Raw genomic sequence first — 18,306 nt, 5'->3', positions numbered from 1 at the left:
ACTTGTCACACAGCTGGTGGGTAGCAGAACCAGGACTAGAACCCAGGTCTCCTCATTCTCAGCCTTTTGCCTTTCCCACTGTAGTCTCCATTTAGTCCCAGAGGTGGAACAGGAGCAAGTGGCAGCTCAAACCAGGCTCTCAGCATAGGTCATCGTCTTCTTGCTCAATACTCTCCACCCTGTCCTCTGACAGCGGCTTCACCATCCCCATCACCCAAACTGTATACAAGCACCAGATGGAGTCTACCTTTGAAAGACAGCCTCACAGCTCCATGTCTCTCCTGACCCTAATCCAGTTTAAACTCATGCTGCTGACACACTGCTCCATAAAACACATCTCCGCCATCTCATTCTCCTGCTTAAAAAGTTAGAATGGCTACCTACTGTTTACAGTAAGAGGACCAAATTTTGCAACCCTGTAACTAAGACCTTTCACCATTTGTTCCAAACTTTATCCTTTAGATCTTATTTCTTAATACTATATTTCACATACCCCATGTTCTACCTGAGATCAACACACTGTTACCATTCTTATCCACTTCTTTTCCTCCTCCATATCTTTGTTTACATTATCTCTTTTGTCTTTAGGGATCCAGTTCAAAAAGCACCTGTGCAATGAAGCCCTGCTTGAATTCATACGCCAAAGTAATAAGTCTGAATTCCCTAGCCTGCACCTCTTTGGACTCTTTTCTAGCCATTATTATGTAATTATGTACATGACACATATGTGCTTCATTGTGGCTCCCCGTGGACAGGTGATATACTTATCTCACTTACTCAACTAACAAATATTTACATGAATACACACTACGTTCTAGAAAGAGGGATACAGCACCGAATAAAACAGACCAAAACACTGTTCTCATGGAGTTTACCTTCTAGGGAGGTTTACCAACTGGGGAGGTGGGTTGGGAGACTTCTATTTTAACTAGGTTGGTTAGGAGGCCTAGTGGAGAAAGTAACATTGAGCAAAGGCTTAACAGAGAGAGGAAAGGAACAAAGCAGAGAAGCAGCAACTGCAAAGACATGGCGGTATGAGCAGGAATGCAGTTTTCTAGGAAAAGAAAGGCCACTTTGGCTGACACTGAATGAGCAAGGGTAGGTACGTTACCACGACATGGTATTTTTATATAATAGAAATATTCTCAAAACTAGTGTAATTCATTTTTATTATTTCTCCCTAATAGTAATAGCTACCACTTACTGAACACCTATAGAGGCACTGTTCCAGGTGATTGTATACATTATTTCTAATCCACACAATAATGAGAAGTATCATTACCCTCACCTTACAGCTAAAGAAACCAAACCTCCCAGAGCTTAAATCACATGCAGAGGACCACACAGAAAATTAGACAACCTGAAACGGAAGGAAAGGGTCCACTGGACTCTACTTCTATATGGGCTGCCCACATCATATTAAAACTTTAGAGTTCTCTGTATTTACTTCTGCCTGGTTTCCACTGCTTTCATTTTTTATGACCTCTAATTTGACTAATTATTTTTAAAAGCAGTACTTATAAACACTGCAGAACCTAAATCTCCAACCCTAATTTAGCAACACTAGTTATAAACTAAAAATTTAACTCACGTGTAAGTTTAACATGGTTTCTCTTATGAAACAAAGGCTGGAAGAGGTTAATTTATTCACTCTCATTTCCTGGTAAATAATATGCCTTATTCTCATTTAAAGTGTTAAACCCTGGCAGAGTGACTCCAGCCTGGAAAGAAGAAAATACAGAAGTAGACAAAAGAACTGAATAGTTACTAAGTTCTTTTTAAAATTTGGTTACTAGCCTCCATACTTGTTTTACTTACCAACTAACATGAAATCTACTCAACCGAGAATATACTGCTCCAAGAGACAGCCTACTGGAATGAACAAAGATCTCTATCCTCTCATATTTCTCCTTATTACTTACAAAAAAAAAGAGACTAACTGGGCATATGGTATTCATAGGATTTCTAGAAACAAAACTACGATGTAGTCCTGTACTAAGTGAATTGAAAAATCTAGTACAGAGACACAAGCACAAAATTAGATGTATACTGAGTTTTGTACAGTTGTACAAAGAGGGATTCAGTAACTTCATAAAAGTTAGGAAATTAAAATAGCCCTGTTCAAACGTTACAGAAGACTTCTAAGATTTGTTCAACTGTCAGTTAACATCTCCGCAGCAGCCGAAACAATCTTCTAAAACTCACCACAACAAAAGAAACTATTTTAGTGAACACGAGCCCCCGACAGGGCCAAGCCTGGTTTCGGTGGGACTTAATGGCAATTCAATGCACCGTGGGATTCCCCGATGCAGGGTACGCGGAAGACTGCGTCCATCTCAGCGCATGCCGGGCTCAGTCCCCAGGAAGAAGAAAGGCGCCCCAAAAGGGCCCTCCTCGACCCAAACTGGGAGGCCCGCCCAGACTTAGCCCCTTAGCGCCTGCCCGAAAGGAAAATAGAGCGGCGCCCTCACCCTAGCCGGCGGACCGGCGGCGCCGCTTCCCCTCCGCTCTCCGCTCCGGTCACCTCTGCTCACACCTCCACACAGGCCGCATGGGCTCCCCGCTCCTGCGCTCGCGCGGCCAGCGGCTTCGTCGCCGTCCAGTGGGAGGTTCGACCATTCGGATCTGCAAACGTGCGCGTCGCCTCCTCCATGGGGCACCGCCGAGGCGAACCTGCCCCGCACAACCGCGGGCCCCTCAGCAGCCGCAGCCGGTACCAAGCGCCGCGGCCGAGGAGAAGCTGGGCGCGACAGAGTGACGCAAGAGGCGGCGCGCGCACCCGCAGTGCGGTGCCGCGCGAGGAAGGCTCCACCCTTGGCGCTCTTTCCGGTCGAGTGCGGGTTTCCTCACAGGTCTTGGCTAGCGGGGAGCGGGGAGCAGGGAGCAGGGGGCGGGGGGCGGGGAGCGGGGGGCGAACTGTTGGAGGCAATGTTTTGTAAGGCTGCCGACCAAGTGATCGAAATCAAAGTGCCGTTTGCTGCTTGCTTAAAATCAGAATTCCCACGCGCGGTCAGCGTGTGAAGCTGCATATTAACTGGTGTCCCTAGCGGTCCCCTAGGGAAACGGTGCTCAGAGAAGGCAAAGGGCGGAGGCCGGCGGGCCGGGGGCAGGGCCAAGTGCAGGGGCGGGGCTTGGCTAAGGGTAGGGCCCTTTTTTCTGAACTTTAACCCCCGAATCCTGGAATACATGTGTTCTTTGGGCGAGTTTGTCGTTTGGTGAAAGCCCGTCAGGGACGCTTGGAGCAGAGGTTTATTTTTCATGAGCTAGGGAAAATAGGAAACTCATTAGCCTATCCCGCCTTGAGTCCTCTTAGAATGGAGAAATTCCCTGGGACCCACCATCAGGGTTTCCTCTAAAGAGGGCTCATTTATAAGAAGCAAGGAAGAGGAACTAGCTAGATCGTAAGGCCTGCTAATAAATCAATAATCTTGGTTACAGGTGCATAGATCGTTTGGGGATGTTCAGTTTTGACTAGATATAAAAACACAATTATACGAAATTTAAGTCATTTTGGGTGAGAATCTTTATAAAATGAATTGTGTGCTTATCGAACCAGAAAATGGCAAATATAATTTACTCGTTTCAGACTGTAATCCCATTGGACGGTTATGTTCTCGCCTACATAGCCCCGACCTCTCTGGTTTTGGTGTAGCTAACTAAGCAACTTCCAATTTAAAAGCTTTAGTCTTCTGTGAGCTTGGCATCCAGACAACCATGCATTTTAGAACTAGGTCAGGGGACGTTTTTTGCTTACTTTGGTCTCAGCCAAATTCTACCTAGATGACGTCATCAAATAAGGAATTACATTGAACATTGAAAAATGGTTGGCAAGTTGGTCTCTGATGATGTGGTAGATTGAAGAAAAATGGCTCTGATTTTCTACCCATCCATGTGCCCATAAATTTTGCAGAGTGGCTTTGCAGCTCCACTCCATCCTGATTCTGCGTTGGCCTTGGGACTGCCTTTGGCCAAGAAAATGTGGTGGTTCCCAGCCTAAATCATGATGAGAAGCCTGGATCAGTTTGAGTTTGCAGGAGTAGGAGATGACGTGGAGCAGAGCAACTTGCAAAGCCACCCAGCTGACCCTTGATTGAGACCAGAGATTCAGCCAAGTTGGTTGAGGTCCACAAAACTGCACTGTGGACCCAAAGACATATGAGAAAGAATAAAGAATTCTCATTGTAAGCGACTCATTTTGACCTGGACTGGTATGTAGCAATAACTAATAAATCCCAACAGATACCTCTAGGAGGCAGATGACTGTAATGAAAGTAGTGGTTGGTTCCTCTGAACAAGAATGCTTAGAAATTATGATAATTTAACCTAACAAATGAATTTGCCTGCAGCTCTTTTCTGCCAGTATTCTAATCATCCCAAATAAGCCCTAACTCATCTAATCAGCTTTCTCTCATCATTGTACTCCAGAGTCCTCTCATATTCATTATCTGGACCTCCCACCTGACACTTACTGTCACATTGCACTGTCAATTGTTTTTATAAGTGTATATACCTTATTGATGTGCTGCAGCCTCCTTAAATGCCAAATCATTTCTCCAGCACATGATGTTGCACGTCTTGCACACTGCTAGTGTTCAAGCATTTGTCATGAGATATATTTAAACTTTTAAAAATTGAATTCCTTTTTCATACACTGCTGGTGGGATTGTAAAATGGTACAACTTGCTTGGAAAACACTTTGGCAGTTTCTTAAAAAGTTAAACACATACCAATCATATAACTCAGATGTTCTCCTAGGTATTTACGCCAGAGAAATAAAAGCACATATCCATTAAAAGACTTGTAAATGAACATTCAATAGTAGCTTTATTTAAAATAGCCAAAAAAAGGGGAAACAACCCAAATGTTAATCAACAAATGAATGGGTAAATGACTGTGGTATATCCATATAATGGAATACTACTGATCAATAAAAGTGAATGAACCACTGATACATGCTGTAACATGGCTGAATCTCAAAATAGTTTTGTGAAAGAGGCCAGACCAAAAAAGAGTGTATACTAAACGATTATCTTTATATAAAATTCTATGAAATGTAAGGTAATAAATAGCAACAGAAAGCAGATGAACGGTTGACTGAGAGTGGAAGGGGCAAGGAGGGTACAGAGATTACAATGGGGCAAAAGGAAACCTTGGATTTATGGGTATGTTCAATAAGTTGTCCGTGATGATGCTTTCATCATATATCTGTCAAAACTTACCAAATTATTTTATATATGTGCAGTTTGTTGTATGTCAATTATACCTCAGTAAAGCCGTTAAAACCTACTTCTTTGTCATTGTCATAGAAGTATGGGCAAGACTTCTTATTAAAACAGTATTTTTTAAAATTATGTATTAGTAAATAAAAGTTTTCTCATGTGTAAATTGTTCTGCAATTATTCTTCTAAGTTTTGGCTTTGTTACCACAGATGCCAGCCAGAATAACAAATGGTAATTTTTTTCTTGAGCTCAACCCCCTATAACTAGTTAAATTTGCCCTGTCCTTCCAAAGTGAATAGTGGCATTCTCCAGCATTTTAAAAGGTATTATATAAATTTTTCAATTAATATTTAGTTTATTGAAGCCCATGGATGACCTATAAATGTAGTAGGGCCTTTTCCAAAACATTTGTTGGAGGGAGAAGGGAGAGCTCTCTGAAAAACACAGTAATAACTTGAAGTGAATTTTGGTAGAACAGTAAGCACAAGGATATTCATTAAAAGCCAGGAGTTGGGGGGCTGGCCCCGTGGCCGAGTGGTTAAGTTCGCGCGCTCCGCTGCAGGCGGCCCAGTGTTTCATTGGTTGGAATCCTGGGCGCGGACATGGCACTGCTCATCAAACCACGCTGAGTCAGCGTCCCACATGCCACAACTAGAAGGACCCACAATGAAGAATATACAACTATGTAACGGGGGTCTTTGGGGAGAAAAAAGGAAAAAAATAAAATCTTTAAAAAAAAAAAAAAAGCCAGGAGTTGGGTTTTAATAATTGCCTCACTTGATGAAATGGTGAGTGGATGTGGTAGGCAGAACAGTGCCCCCCGACCCCAGAAAAGATGTCCACAGTCCTAATCCTCAGAACCTGTGACTGTATTACTTTACAGGCAAAAAGGATTTTGCAGGTGTGATTAAGTTAAGGATCTGGAGATGGGGAAATGATCCTGGATTATCCAAGTGGGTCCAAAATAGGCAGGTAGGAGTGTCAGAGTCAGAGAATGAGACATGACAGTGGAAGAAGGGTCAGAGAGATACAATACTCCTGGCTGTGAAGATGGTGAAAGGAGAACAACCCAAAGAATGTGCAAGGCCTCTAGAAGCTGAAAAAGAGAGAGAACAGATTGTCCCCTAGAGTCTCCAGGAGGAATGTAATCCTGCTGACACCTTGATTTTAGCCCAGTTAAACTTGTGTTGGACTTCTGACTTCCAGAACTGTAAGATAATAAATTTGTGTTGTAAGCTACAGAGTTTGTGATAATTTGTTACAGCAGCAACAGCAATCCAATACAGTGAATACGTACACCAAATAAGGGGAAGGAGGACACTGAGGTTTCCCAAACATCTTCACCCCAAATAAAAAGATTTCATTTTATAGACTGACAATCTAGTTTGACTTTTCTTCCATCTTCCAGCCCATTATCACAGTTATTTTATATGGATTTATTGTGTTTGTTACTTTATTGGCATCTCTCCTATCCTGCTTGCCATGGTGCAATTCTAATCCCAACTCCCAAATTTCCTCAACTGGAATTCCTCTCTTCTCTGAACTGCTGATATAAATACAGGTATCTTTTAATTTCTATTTGTTTCTTGACTTTGCCTCAGCGTTTTCAAACTACCACATGAGGTTCAAAATATAGTGTACAAGTGTGATTAACATTACAATAAATATGCCCACAATGTCATGCCTGAAGGTCATCAGACAGGGACATGACTCAGCAAGAGAGGAACTAGGTCATGAGCTCCTGGAGGGCGAGAAGCTTGCCTGATTCTACAGACTCCTCAGAACTGGGAGTGGAGCCTGGGTTCAACAACCACTGTGCTCAGCTGGCAGCCAGAACTAACAGTTTTATAATAGTACCCAATCAGGGTAAGTTTTTGTAGAATTTAGCATTTAAATATTTCACAACCCCAAAAACTTGTGTGGAAAGAGTTATCCATAGGAACATTTGGTGGTTTCTTAAAATGTTTGTTCCTGATTTCTGTATAGATATACTTTAATCAAAATGTGAGTAAGTAAATCCTGTTGAGCCTAAGAAAAAATATTTTTGCTCAAATAAAATATTGTTTTCATTTAATAAAATGACATAGGACACTAATAAAGATTAATGACAACATTTCTGATGACACTTGGTGTATTAAAATGTGTTAGGATTCTCTAATTTTCTATGTGCTTAAAATATAATAAAATGTTATGTTATTTACCTCAAAAACATGTAAAAGCTATTAACATATTAAAATATAGCTGGTTTTCTTTAATACCATCATTTCATTTTATCAGAAAGTAATCACTGGATGGTGAATTCCTTCACATATCATGGATTTGTGCCCCAAGATATGCACAGGTGGACATTTTCTACATCGTGATGGTCTCGAGACCTGGGCTATTCATTTCTACAAAGAAAAGGGGAAACATTTGATTGAAGAATTAGGATGATATAGAACCTGAGACTACACAAACATTTCAAGTAAAGGGTAAAAAAACAAGTGTTCAGCTAGAAATAAGTTATTTTATTTTAAAACACATACAGATGAATAAATATTATTGGAAAACTTAATAAATAGCCATTTTTATTTACATAAGGCAATTACAACATGCTATGACTACTTCTATAAAGCAAAATATAAGCAAATCTTAGCCATTGACAGATATGTGTATGTATGCTAATTGGAAGCTCCCCTGATACATTTACATGAAAAAACTTTTATGCAACCAATCAACATTTTACATTTTTTATCTAGTCTTCCTCCTCTCTTTCATGATTATATTCCATTTTACAAGAAAGTAACAGGTATCGTTTAAAAAGGCAAAAACACTCAGAGATGCTACTGAAAAATAGTACCCTTAAATTTTCCCAAGGTGCAAAAACACTGACATAGGGGTGTGGGGCAAATTATATTCTGACAAAAGATACACTCTAAACTTTTCAACGTGACCCTTTGGCACTAGTGGTTTAGGAGCTCCTGACATTTACCTGGTAGTTCATGGTTAAGGTTGAGTTGCTTGGAAGCAGGAAGTTCAGCATCATTCATCACAAATTCAACACAACAGAATCAACCTGGTTCACCAGTCATGAATCTTTTGCAGAACAGAAACCTATCCAGAATGTCAGAGAAGCTCATCACACCATCAGAATGTGTTCTTTCAGTGCAGCTTTGTTAAATCCCTGTTTAGTTTCTATATTTTATAATAGAATATATAAAACCCTTCCTTTTAAAACAAAAAAAGGAAAATTAAAGCTTCATGGAATCATGCAAACTTTACACCCAGTGCTTCCTTTGCTTACTCAGTGCTTGAAGCTGTGTGTCTGTAGCAGAGTCCTGAGCAGACAGGACGCCCAGTTGAGCTGAGTTTCTACTGCTCACTCCAGAGCAGTCCTGCACAGGACGCTCTCACCTGAGGCTACAACACACAGTAAAAGTGTGAGCGCTCTAAAACAGTCGATTTGGAGAACCATCCCACCCCTTTAGAGGTAGAGAAACTGAGGCACAGAAAGGTTAAGTGACTCACCTATAGTTGCACAATTCAAGAAAAAATAGAGAAAAGAACAAATAAACCCTTCTCCCCGGCTCATGCTCTGGGCCCTAGACTATGCTTTTTATCACGTTGGGTACATTTGAAATAGATGTTTATTTACATGATCATTGTTCTACTAAGTATCAACTTTTTTACTCATCAACATTTTTTTTGATGTAACATAAAGTTACATTTTCTTAAAATATAATTCTTTTGTTGCAGTAATAGCATTTGAGAAATGTGTATGAAAATAAACGAGTAGTGATATTGGGCCAAATTCTCATTTCCATTCCTATAATTCTTAATCTTTTCAAGTATATGATAGAGGTATAAGAATCTGGCCAGGTGTGAAAAATCGCCTATAAGGATAGACCTTTAAAATTCATCACCAGTACAACTGTGAGGCGGAAGTGAGGAATACAGAAAATTGAGGTATTTTATATGATAAACTGGTTTATGGTGTGACTGGTGTGCAAACTGATTCTTTTTTCTTTCCAATTCAAATTAACAGACCTCTAGCTATGAATATAAGTAAAACATACAAAAAATAACACGGACATGTCCTTGGGAGGAAGGTCATTGCTAAGGAGTTAATGTTACATTTTTGGTCCCTGAGAAGGCAGAACACCAAGATTCCATCTAATCCTGCTTGATGGGTAAACTACTTTCTTGATATTAGACACAGTAAGAAGGACAACTCCTTCTGACCCTTAGAGCCAATTAGACAGTTGTGAAGACATCTAAACTGAAGAGTTCTTCTCTTTCAAGGCTCCTACTCAATCAGCCTAAGTCAGGATCAAGTAGGCATCAGAGAATAGCAATGGGCGTAGCTCTGTAGACCATCGGAGCACTTTCTCCACTCTTCTAGATTAGTTGAGCAGCTTGGAAAAGAGAGGTAACATCTCCCAAAAAGAATTAGGCAGCACAGCAGTGGCCTGTGCTCATTAACACCTTGGTCTCCATGGACGGAAATGCTTGTCCATACCTGGAGACACTGCATTTCAAGCACTTTACAGATGTCTAGGAACTGGCCTCTAGAAGTGAGTACAGTATTTATAAAGAGATGAGCTGTCAAGGAAGAAGAAAGATGAGAGGTGACTATACATTTTAATAGCACTCTCTTCTACCAGACACAAAACCCAGAGAAAAAGAACAAAAACCAAGCTACTACTGCTGGAATGGACTTCTGGAAATAAAAGTGAATATGACAAATTGGTTTCAAAAGTAGGAATTGAAAGAATATTTCTTATTGCTGAACCAAGAGCAGCGAAGTATATTTCACTAACATTCTAACGTGAAAAGACCGAAATGACATCTGAGTGATGATTCCTCCCTGAAGTCCCAGCTGTGGGCAGTTCTGGCCCAATGTGTGGCAGAAAGCAGACTGCCCTTCCTCTCCAGAACCTTCTCCACAGAGATGGAATGGTTCTGCACAACAGCAAAACACCCAGAGTGGTCTCAGTGCTGGGTTTGGATTATAATTCTTAACAGGCCCTACACTTGCTCAAAGAGCAGAAAAGGAAGCAGTCTTTTTAAATGCAAAGCTTCAGATGAGAAAACAAGGCATTGTCCAAGTAGGAGAGGACAGAAATGGCCTATTTAAGTATCCAGAATAGATGTGCAAATTGTGATCAGAAACATATGATTTTAGAGGAGGCTTGAAAACAAGTAGACATTGGGCATATTTTTCCTAGTTTTATCAGAAATAGAACCCAAAGAATACTATAATGAAATGTGTCACATGTATTTACTTTTGGAAACACCAATACAAGACCCATCCCCACTCTGGGGGCTCTCCCCTAAAACTCTCACTTCTAACTTTTTACTATTTTTTTCTTTGCAATTCCACACAAATTATGAAAACATGAATTTGTAAAATAAATACTATTAAATCAGAAATTATATGCTCTAAGTCAAACTTGAAAATCAGGCTATTAGACTGCTGGTCACGTCAATTACTTTGAGGCTAGAGTCACACTCTTGAAATACAAGGAATGATATGAACTTCGTTCCACGGAAAGGAACACCCTGCCAAAGTCATCTGTGAACAGATATAAACCTGGGACAGGCTAACTGTTCTGGGACCTTCAAGTGGAGACAAGCTATACTTAGAGATGTTGTTTTCCTCTAAAAAATCATAGGAAGATCATCCAGGAAATATCACCTCTGAGAATCCACGGTATAACCGTAGATTAACTGTAATAGGGAACACCAACAGATGCACTTAAACTAAGCTTCACATGTAAATTCTAACAAAATAAACATGATAATTTCCGTATGATACATGAACTTTCTCATTAGACTCCTATGGCCACAAGTATTCTTTGAATATCTCAAACTCCTTACCTAGGAGACTGTTTCATGCCTAAAAGTATATTGACATTGCTATACTATATTTTCAGAAAGTTCACTTCAATAAATTAAGGCCTGCATTCCTAAAAATACTGATGATAAAAAAAACAAACTTTCAAGAGCTGATAAAAAGAGTAATGGACTTTTTGAGCATTTATTAACCATCAGTTAACATATGATTTTTGAAAAACTTTAAAATAATCTTGTTGCTGCTCTTAGTTCACAAATCACTGACAACCCATGATTACCACATGCACTCTTAACTCATAAAGGTATCCTTTGTTCTATGTTAAACTATCCTATTTTTATTTAGCCCCTTTGTTCAACACTTTAGGGAACTCTCTCTTGGATCTTTACAAACGTTCTTTTTGCCTGGAAAAACACATTTTTTCCTTAGTGACTAACCTTAATTGGATATTATTAAATTTCATGTTCTACGTCACTCAATCTACTTTAGCCAATCCCATCTTTCAAGTTGGCACAGTTTCCTATTTAGATAAAACATTACACATGAAGTACATGATATCTTGATGAAATATTTGCATCACTTTGTGCTTTGTTCCCATTTAATACACAAGGAAGGTTACTATAGACAGACAAATGATCTCTTTGATCCAAATACTGGCATAATTAATGGCTATTTTGCATTTCAGAAGTTCAATGAGAGGTTTCGTGAGAAATTATAGGGTGCTCTGCCACCTCAAACAACAGGGAGGTTGGCTAAGTTGTTTTTATTTTTGCTAGAAATTCTTTTGAAAACTCACTATGTGTGTGCCAATTTGTAGAAACTAGCCTAAGCTTAACTGTGCCCTTTAACTTGTTCTTGTATTACAGGGAATTCAATATATGTGCTGTTGAACAGCTACCCCCTCATCTAACAGCCTTTTTATCAAGTTAAATAATTTATTTCCTCTGAGTAGTCAAAAGGCTTACTGAAAGAGAACATGGATATATCCAATATTGGATCCCAGTTACAGAGATTGAATGCAAATAAAATACCTCATGCTACTGAAGTCAGATGTCTTTAACTGAACAATAACTACATGCTAAAAGGGTCAACTTGCTCTAATATGTCTTCAGTCTTGACTCTCTTCCAACAAATGAATATACTGTTATTTCTAACTCCTTTACACATTTATATTTTGAATAGTGAAATATTAACATATAATCAAGGAGGTGGCATTATTCTAATCTAAGAGAACATACACACAGTAATAGTTAAATTAAGTGAATAGTTCAAGTGATAAAGGCACTGAAATTGATTTGAGCTATTGAAAGTCATCCTGTAAATGGAACACTACATCATATCCATTCACTCTTCTCTGTTTGCAATTAAAATGTCTTGGAGTGGCGTGTGGGAGAGTTAGCTCATTAGAGGATTAAAAACAATTACATGTATACACCTCTTATTTGGATGAGGTACCTGAATGTTATACATGCTTAATGAAAAATAATACAACTACAGACACATTTACTGTACAGAGTTGGATCTCAGGACAACAATTTCTCCCATTCCCAAAGTTATCTAAGTAAGACTATCTGCTCCCCTGCAAAGACTAATCAGAAAGAGCTCATCTTTATTTCCTATTCAAATGTTAAAATGTTTTAAAAGGAAAGAGTATTCATGAAAGCTTCCAGGTTAATGGCAATGAGCATGAGATTCCTCTCATCAGACAGAGAAAACGCCCAGGCAATCATCTAGCAACCTCAGAATACAGAGGACTGGGCCCCACCCTGGCGCTGGACAATGCTCCCCACTGTCCACCAGACCACCCATTAATACACAGGCAACTCTAATGCCAGCAATTTAGGGACTCTACTACTTCACATCAAATTAGGACCAGAAACCACATCCATTTCCTGTTCCTTGAGCCACCCAACCCCCTGTTACCTTCTAGTCTGTTTTCATATTAGATTTGTTCATCTCCCCAAGATTGAAATTGAACTCTTTGAACACCTGTATAAGGACAATCCCAACAGAGACAGTGGTGAACCCACAGGCCATCCCCAAGAAGTCCACCAGGCCCACGTTGCTCCACTCCCGGAAGAGAATGGCGGAGGCCAGCAGGACCAGTGTGGTGAACACAACATAGTAAATGGCCCCAAACACGGAGGAGTCGAAGCACTCAAGTGCCTTGTTGATGTACCTGAACTGGACGATGATGCTGCAGCCGAGCACGGCCAGGAGCACCAGGCACAGGCAGAGGGCCCGTTGACTGGACGGGTTGTTGTGGAAGATGTCTTGGGCTGCCAGCCCGATGCCCTTGGTGGAAGGCACAGTGAAACTCCCTAGCAAGGAGCAGATGCTGATATAGACCATGATGTTGGTGGGCCCATGGGCTGGCGCGATCCAGAAGATAAGCAGCAGTAGCATGAGGAGCACGATGCACAGATAGCCCACAAACACTGGAAAAGAGATGGCACATGGTGACCCAGAAGGCAGAGCAGAGGCAGCATCCCCCATCTACACCCCTACTTGCCCCTGCCATTATCGTGGTGACGGTGGCGTTCCACCAGGTAGATGGGCACACTATACTGCTCCTGGCAGAGCTTACCAGATTTACTGAGTTCATTCCACAAGAATTATTCCCATCATCATTTTTATCATTGTAAGACTCATGGCTCCTAAGTGTTTACATGTCAATAAATAAGTCCTCTCTCTATCAGTAATATTCTTATAACAACAAAGATCAATGTAGATGCTTTGAGGTTAAAAAGAAGTCATTCACAAGACAGATTTTCTTACTCAATTCAACACACCCTAGGCAGACAGTGTTCCTGCTGGGGGTTGGGGGTGGGCAGGGGTCTTAAGAAATACGTGGGAAAGTTGTGGGAGTATCTATGGCTGTTGCAGTGACGGGGGATGCATACACCAGGTAGTGGCCAGGGGCCTTGGGATGTGTAGTCAATTCCACATAATCAACAGTCATCCTCTTCTCCTCACGACTTCTGAATGTCTTCCTGGACTTGTAAGTGAAAAGTATGCTTATCATAATCAGAGCCTAGAATCTGCTCTGTGTATGAAACAAAGCAATATTTGCATGGATTTAATATACACTGAATTTTTTAGAACTTCATCAAGAGTTATTCTCCATTTCAGAAGATCCCATTGCTGATGGCAAGATGTCCTGAGTGTCTGAGTCAACAGCATGACACCCTCTCATCAGTCAGTCTGTATTTGCAGCTGCCAGATTCTCAGCAACTCCACACATGGTGTGGGGTCTGCTGGCTTCAATATGTCTTCTCCTATAGTTGCACCTGAGCATTCTATTTTATTATAAAGTACCATCCTGCTATTTCTCCTTCATGTTACAGTTAAGGCATTACATTGAAACTTTGCTTTGAAATTATGTGTACGAGGAGGTTGTATTTTCCATGAATTTCATTCCCAGATGGTAAAGGGATTGCTAAGAGCTGAGCCTAACAGCCTGGACATGCACACTAGTAAGTGTGGACATGCACACCAGTAAGCAGGCAATGGGAGTCCCCTCTTCCCTAAAGGTGAGAATAAGGAATTATGGAGCCCTGCTCTAGGAGAAGATTCAGGAAGATACTACAGAGAAGAGATGCTGGAAAGACAGTTGAAAGCTGCCTGGGAGCCTGACCTACAAACTGAACTAACGGCAGTGGCAGGCAGAAAGAGCAACATATGCAAACACAAACAACTGCCAAGTGTGGGTGTGTGTGGAAGAAAATTGGAAGCAGTTTGAATGCAAGTGTGCAGGCTTTGTTACAGGAAAAGCAGCTGGGCCTAAGAGTGGAGTGGTTTGGGCTTTCTCCCATGGGAAGAGGTGCTGCAAATGGCTTTCTAGCTTGGAAGAAGCATTTCAGAAGGGTCCCAGGCATCAAGATAGCTCGGGGAGGGGGCAATGAGGGCTGCAGTCAAAGGCAGGCAGTGCAGAGGGACAGGAAGAAAAAGTGGGCAGTGGCCATGAGAGCAGAGAGGGGACAGGAGTGACAACAAGAGGACTGTGGACAATGAGCCTCAACAGCCACATGTGAGAATTGGGCAGCTAGGAAAAAAAAACCCACACCCAGGAAAATCTCTCTATTTTCATGTCATCAACCTTAATTTTTTATTTTTATCTTTAGAGAAAGGAGCCGCTAGATGCCTCCCAGCTTTGTGACACTTGATTTACATCAGTGTTTCTCAACCCTTTCTCTTCATTATCATGCCCCTAAGGATCCTTTTTATACTTCTTCCCCTAATCGCCTATCCCTATGAAATTTTAATTTCACAGATACACTATATATCTCTTTATGTACTATATCTATACCTGTGCTTTATACATTAAAAGAGTATGATATTTTTTCACTCCCAAGGACTGGTTTCGCCCTCTGAAGTGACATCACCCCCACTGAGAATGCAGGCTTTACATTTTTCTCTCCCAAGAACTTTCCTTGTAACTTTCCCTTTCTTTCCTCTCTTTGAGTATTAGAGCTCACATATCAGCAGTTTCAGAAACATAAATAAGCACTTATTTTAAATTTCTTCTGAGGCAATTATTTGAGAAAAATTCATTCTGGTGTTTTACTTTTAGAAAAAAAAATAAGAAAAAAAATTTGAAATAACTATAATTTAATAAATTAACTGGCCAGAATAGTACCATTTTATATTCCAGGTTAAACAAAAAAAGGTTTCTCATGTTAAAAAAAATCTTTTTGCTACCAGTATAATTTCATGCCAAAGTTTTATGGTAGTATTCAAATTAGACACAATTTTTGTACACATCAGGACCTAAATATAGTATTATCATTGACATTTATCAAAAAGTAAGAAGTATTTGGATAGAATGTTCTGAAAATTACATGAAATAAAAACTTCAGGACACACAAACCTAGTTTTCTGATCCTCTTTTCATGTTTTTTGTACTCTCATTTCTCACAGTATTGGAAATATTTTGGCTTTTACAGGAGGAGATGAGTATCACAATGCTAAGTTTGGGGATAACAAACTACAGGGAGATACAGTCTTAGCTGATCTCACTATGAATCCCTTTTCAAATTTTACAGATGTTTCCGCTGCTGTCAACACTGCCAATTGAGAGCTACAAGAGTGGTCCATTTTGAGTAGCCTAAAGATATCCGATTGGGATACTGGTATGGATGCAGTTTTGGGCTGGCACCTGTCTAAAATTGTTGGTAAATAACATACAATAGTCCCCTGAAAGTAATTTACAAGAATCTATAGGCCTGTATAATTATGGTAACTGTTGTTTTTTATTGCATTTGTCAAACAAATAAAGTATTATAAGTCAAAAATATATAGGAAAAATATAGAGAGACCTCTATGGAACATCTAAAGATAGATCAAACTAGCTCTTGCCTCAGAGAGCTTCCCATCAGAGGGAGTGCAGAAGCCCGGACAAACAGTGGTCTTGAGGGGAGCACTGCTCAGAGCAGACCCCAGCAGGAGGGGCACCAGTGACCAGGGACAGCAAGAAGGCAGGAAGGAGGTGGGCTGGGGGCTATGGGAGGTGGGGGTTGGGAGCGGTGGGAAGTAGGAAGTCCATAGGAGTGAGGCCTGGATGAGACCACTGTGGAGAGGGGTGCTTTAGTAGACTTGGATGCTAACGGCACCCATGCACAAGGCCCCAGAGGTCCAGAAAGGAAGCAGAGGGGTCCCCAGCTGCATGCCCAAGGCAGGAGGGTAGTGCACGGAAGGCCAGAGGAGACAGCCCCCGGGGGAGGAAGGGCAGGAGCTGGTACGGGTCCAGAACGTGGTGACACTAGACCTCCTCCCATGCCTGAGGCAGCAGGAGAGCGCAACAATGCGGGCTGCCAGGCACAGCCCACAGACACATGCACTTGTCTTAGAATTGAGAGGCTGTGAGGACAGACTGCGGGCTACCAGAAGGACAGTCCTGGAGATGCGCAACTCTTCCGCAGAGCTGCCAGGAGTCACCTGGGTTGGTTAGCTTCTCCTCCAGCTCGGCCTGAGTGGTCACACTCTCGGACTTCGGGGAGTGGATAATCAGCACAACAGAACCTGCACAGCTTAGCAGACACCCCAGCTTGCCCAAGATGTTGAGCTTTTCCTTCAGAAGATAAGAGGCTAAAATGGACCTTTAATTAAAGAACAGAAATCATTAAAGTTTAAATCATATTATCTGAACTGTTTCTACTAATTGCAGTTACTTTAGAAAAGTCACATTTTCATTATAGCCATGTTTTATTTTTAATTTAGTTTTAAGGGCAGAAAAGAATATGAATTTATTGAAGTTGTTATTTCAACACACATGATTTTCATACCAATTTCATGCATAGCAAGTACATGTTAATGACAACTCACACTGCTACATATTATTTCAGTAGATACAAAATATATCAGAATAAAAAAATAAGTTTTATGATTGACTAAAAATAAAAATATTGCATCCTTATTTATAAAGGCAAATAATGAAAAAAAACTAAGTGAGAAAGTAGGATATGAAAACTGTTAAAATAATTACAAGTAATTCATAATAAAAACACACCTTGGAAGTGGTTTTTTTTGTGAGGAAGATTGGCCCTGAGCTAACACCTGTTGCCAATCTTCCTCTTTTTGCTTGAGGGAGACTGTCACTGAGCTAACATCTGTGCCAGTCTTTCCTTTATTTTATGTGGGATGCCACCAGAGTTGTGGCTTGACGAGTGGTGCTAGGTCCATGCCCGGGAACCAAACCTGCAAACCCTGGGCCACCAAAGTAGAACACGTGAACTTAATCACTACACCGCTGGGCTGGCCCCCATAATAAAAACACAATATAAATTAAGTGAGAAAATACACAAACAAGACAAAATCAAAATGCTAACAGTAATTGCATTATGGTAGGAGTATGGGTGATGGATTATTTTCTCTTCTCTAATAGCCAAAACTTTTACAATGTGGTCACGTTACTTTTTTCATGCAAAAAAAAAGAAAAGTGTTCCTCACAAAATATCTATAATCTTAAGGCTGGCGATATGTTTCTTCTCTTATTTCCCTGTATAACATCAGTATACAATTTGAATTGGAAAACCTGAGCTTTTAGTAAATCATGGGACTGGTCACTGTCACTTTGCTGGTATCTATGCCAAGGGCACTCAGGGAACATGAACATCCATGAGGAGGGCACATCACGCCCAGATATATACTGGATTATTTCCTGTTTAATCTTCATTTTGCAGATAAAGAAACTGAGCCTCAGAAAGAATTAGCATTGACTCAAGGCCACAAAGCTAATAAGAGGTGAAACTATG

General features: G+C 40.7%; 2 protein-coding genes across 5 annotated transcripts in view; both read right to left on the bottom strand.

The window, feature by feature from the left end:
* NIPA2 (NIPA magnesium transporter 2) overlaps window positions 1-13,253 on the bottom strand; it is a 38,975-nt gene extending 25,722 nt beyond the window's left edge. Inside the window, exon 1 of one of the 4 annotated variants that reach the window (XM_070497155.1) lies at window positions 13,233-13,253. The gene's annotated coding sequence lies outside the window, so the exon portion shown is untranslated. Of the gene's footprint in view, window positions 1-1,591; window positions 1,694-2,471; window positions 2,612-13,232 lie in introns of those variants that run through there. The other 3 variants (XM_014829912.3, XM_044763491.2, XM_070497152.1) reach the window with 3 other exon arrangements.
* Window positions 7,968-18,306, bottom strand: part of NIPA1 (NIPA magnesium transporter 1) — a 50,193-nt gene continuing 39,854 nt past the window's right edge. Inside the window, exons 4-5 of the mRNA XM_014829931.3 lie at window positions 16,991-17,151; window positions 7,968-13,491 (exon numbers count right to left, since the gene is read on the bottom strand). Coding sequence (XP_014685417.1) covers window positions 12,980-13,491; window positions 16,991-17,151 — 673 coding nt within the window. The 3' untranslated portion in view covers window positions 7,968-12,979. The remainder of the gene's footprint in view (window positions 13,492-16,990; window positions 17,152-18,306) is intronic.

Source organism: Equus asinus, chromosome 2 (assembly GCF_041296235.1).
Source record: "Equus asinus isolate D_3611 breed Donkey chromosome 2, EquAss-T2T_v2, whole genome shotgun sequence".
NCBI lineage: Eukaryota > Metazoa > Chordata > Mammalia > Perissodactyla > Equidae > Equus > Equus asinus.
Note: the sequence above shows the minus strand (reverse complement) of the source record. Positions and strands in the feature narration are given on the sequence as shown.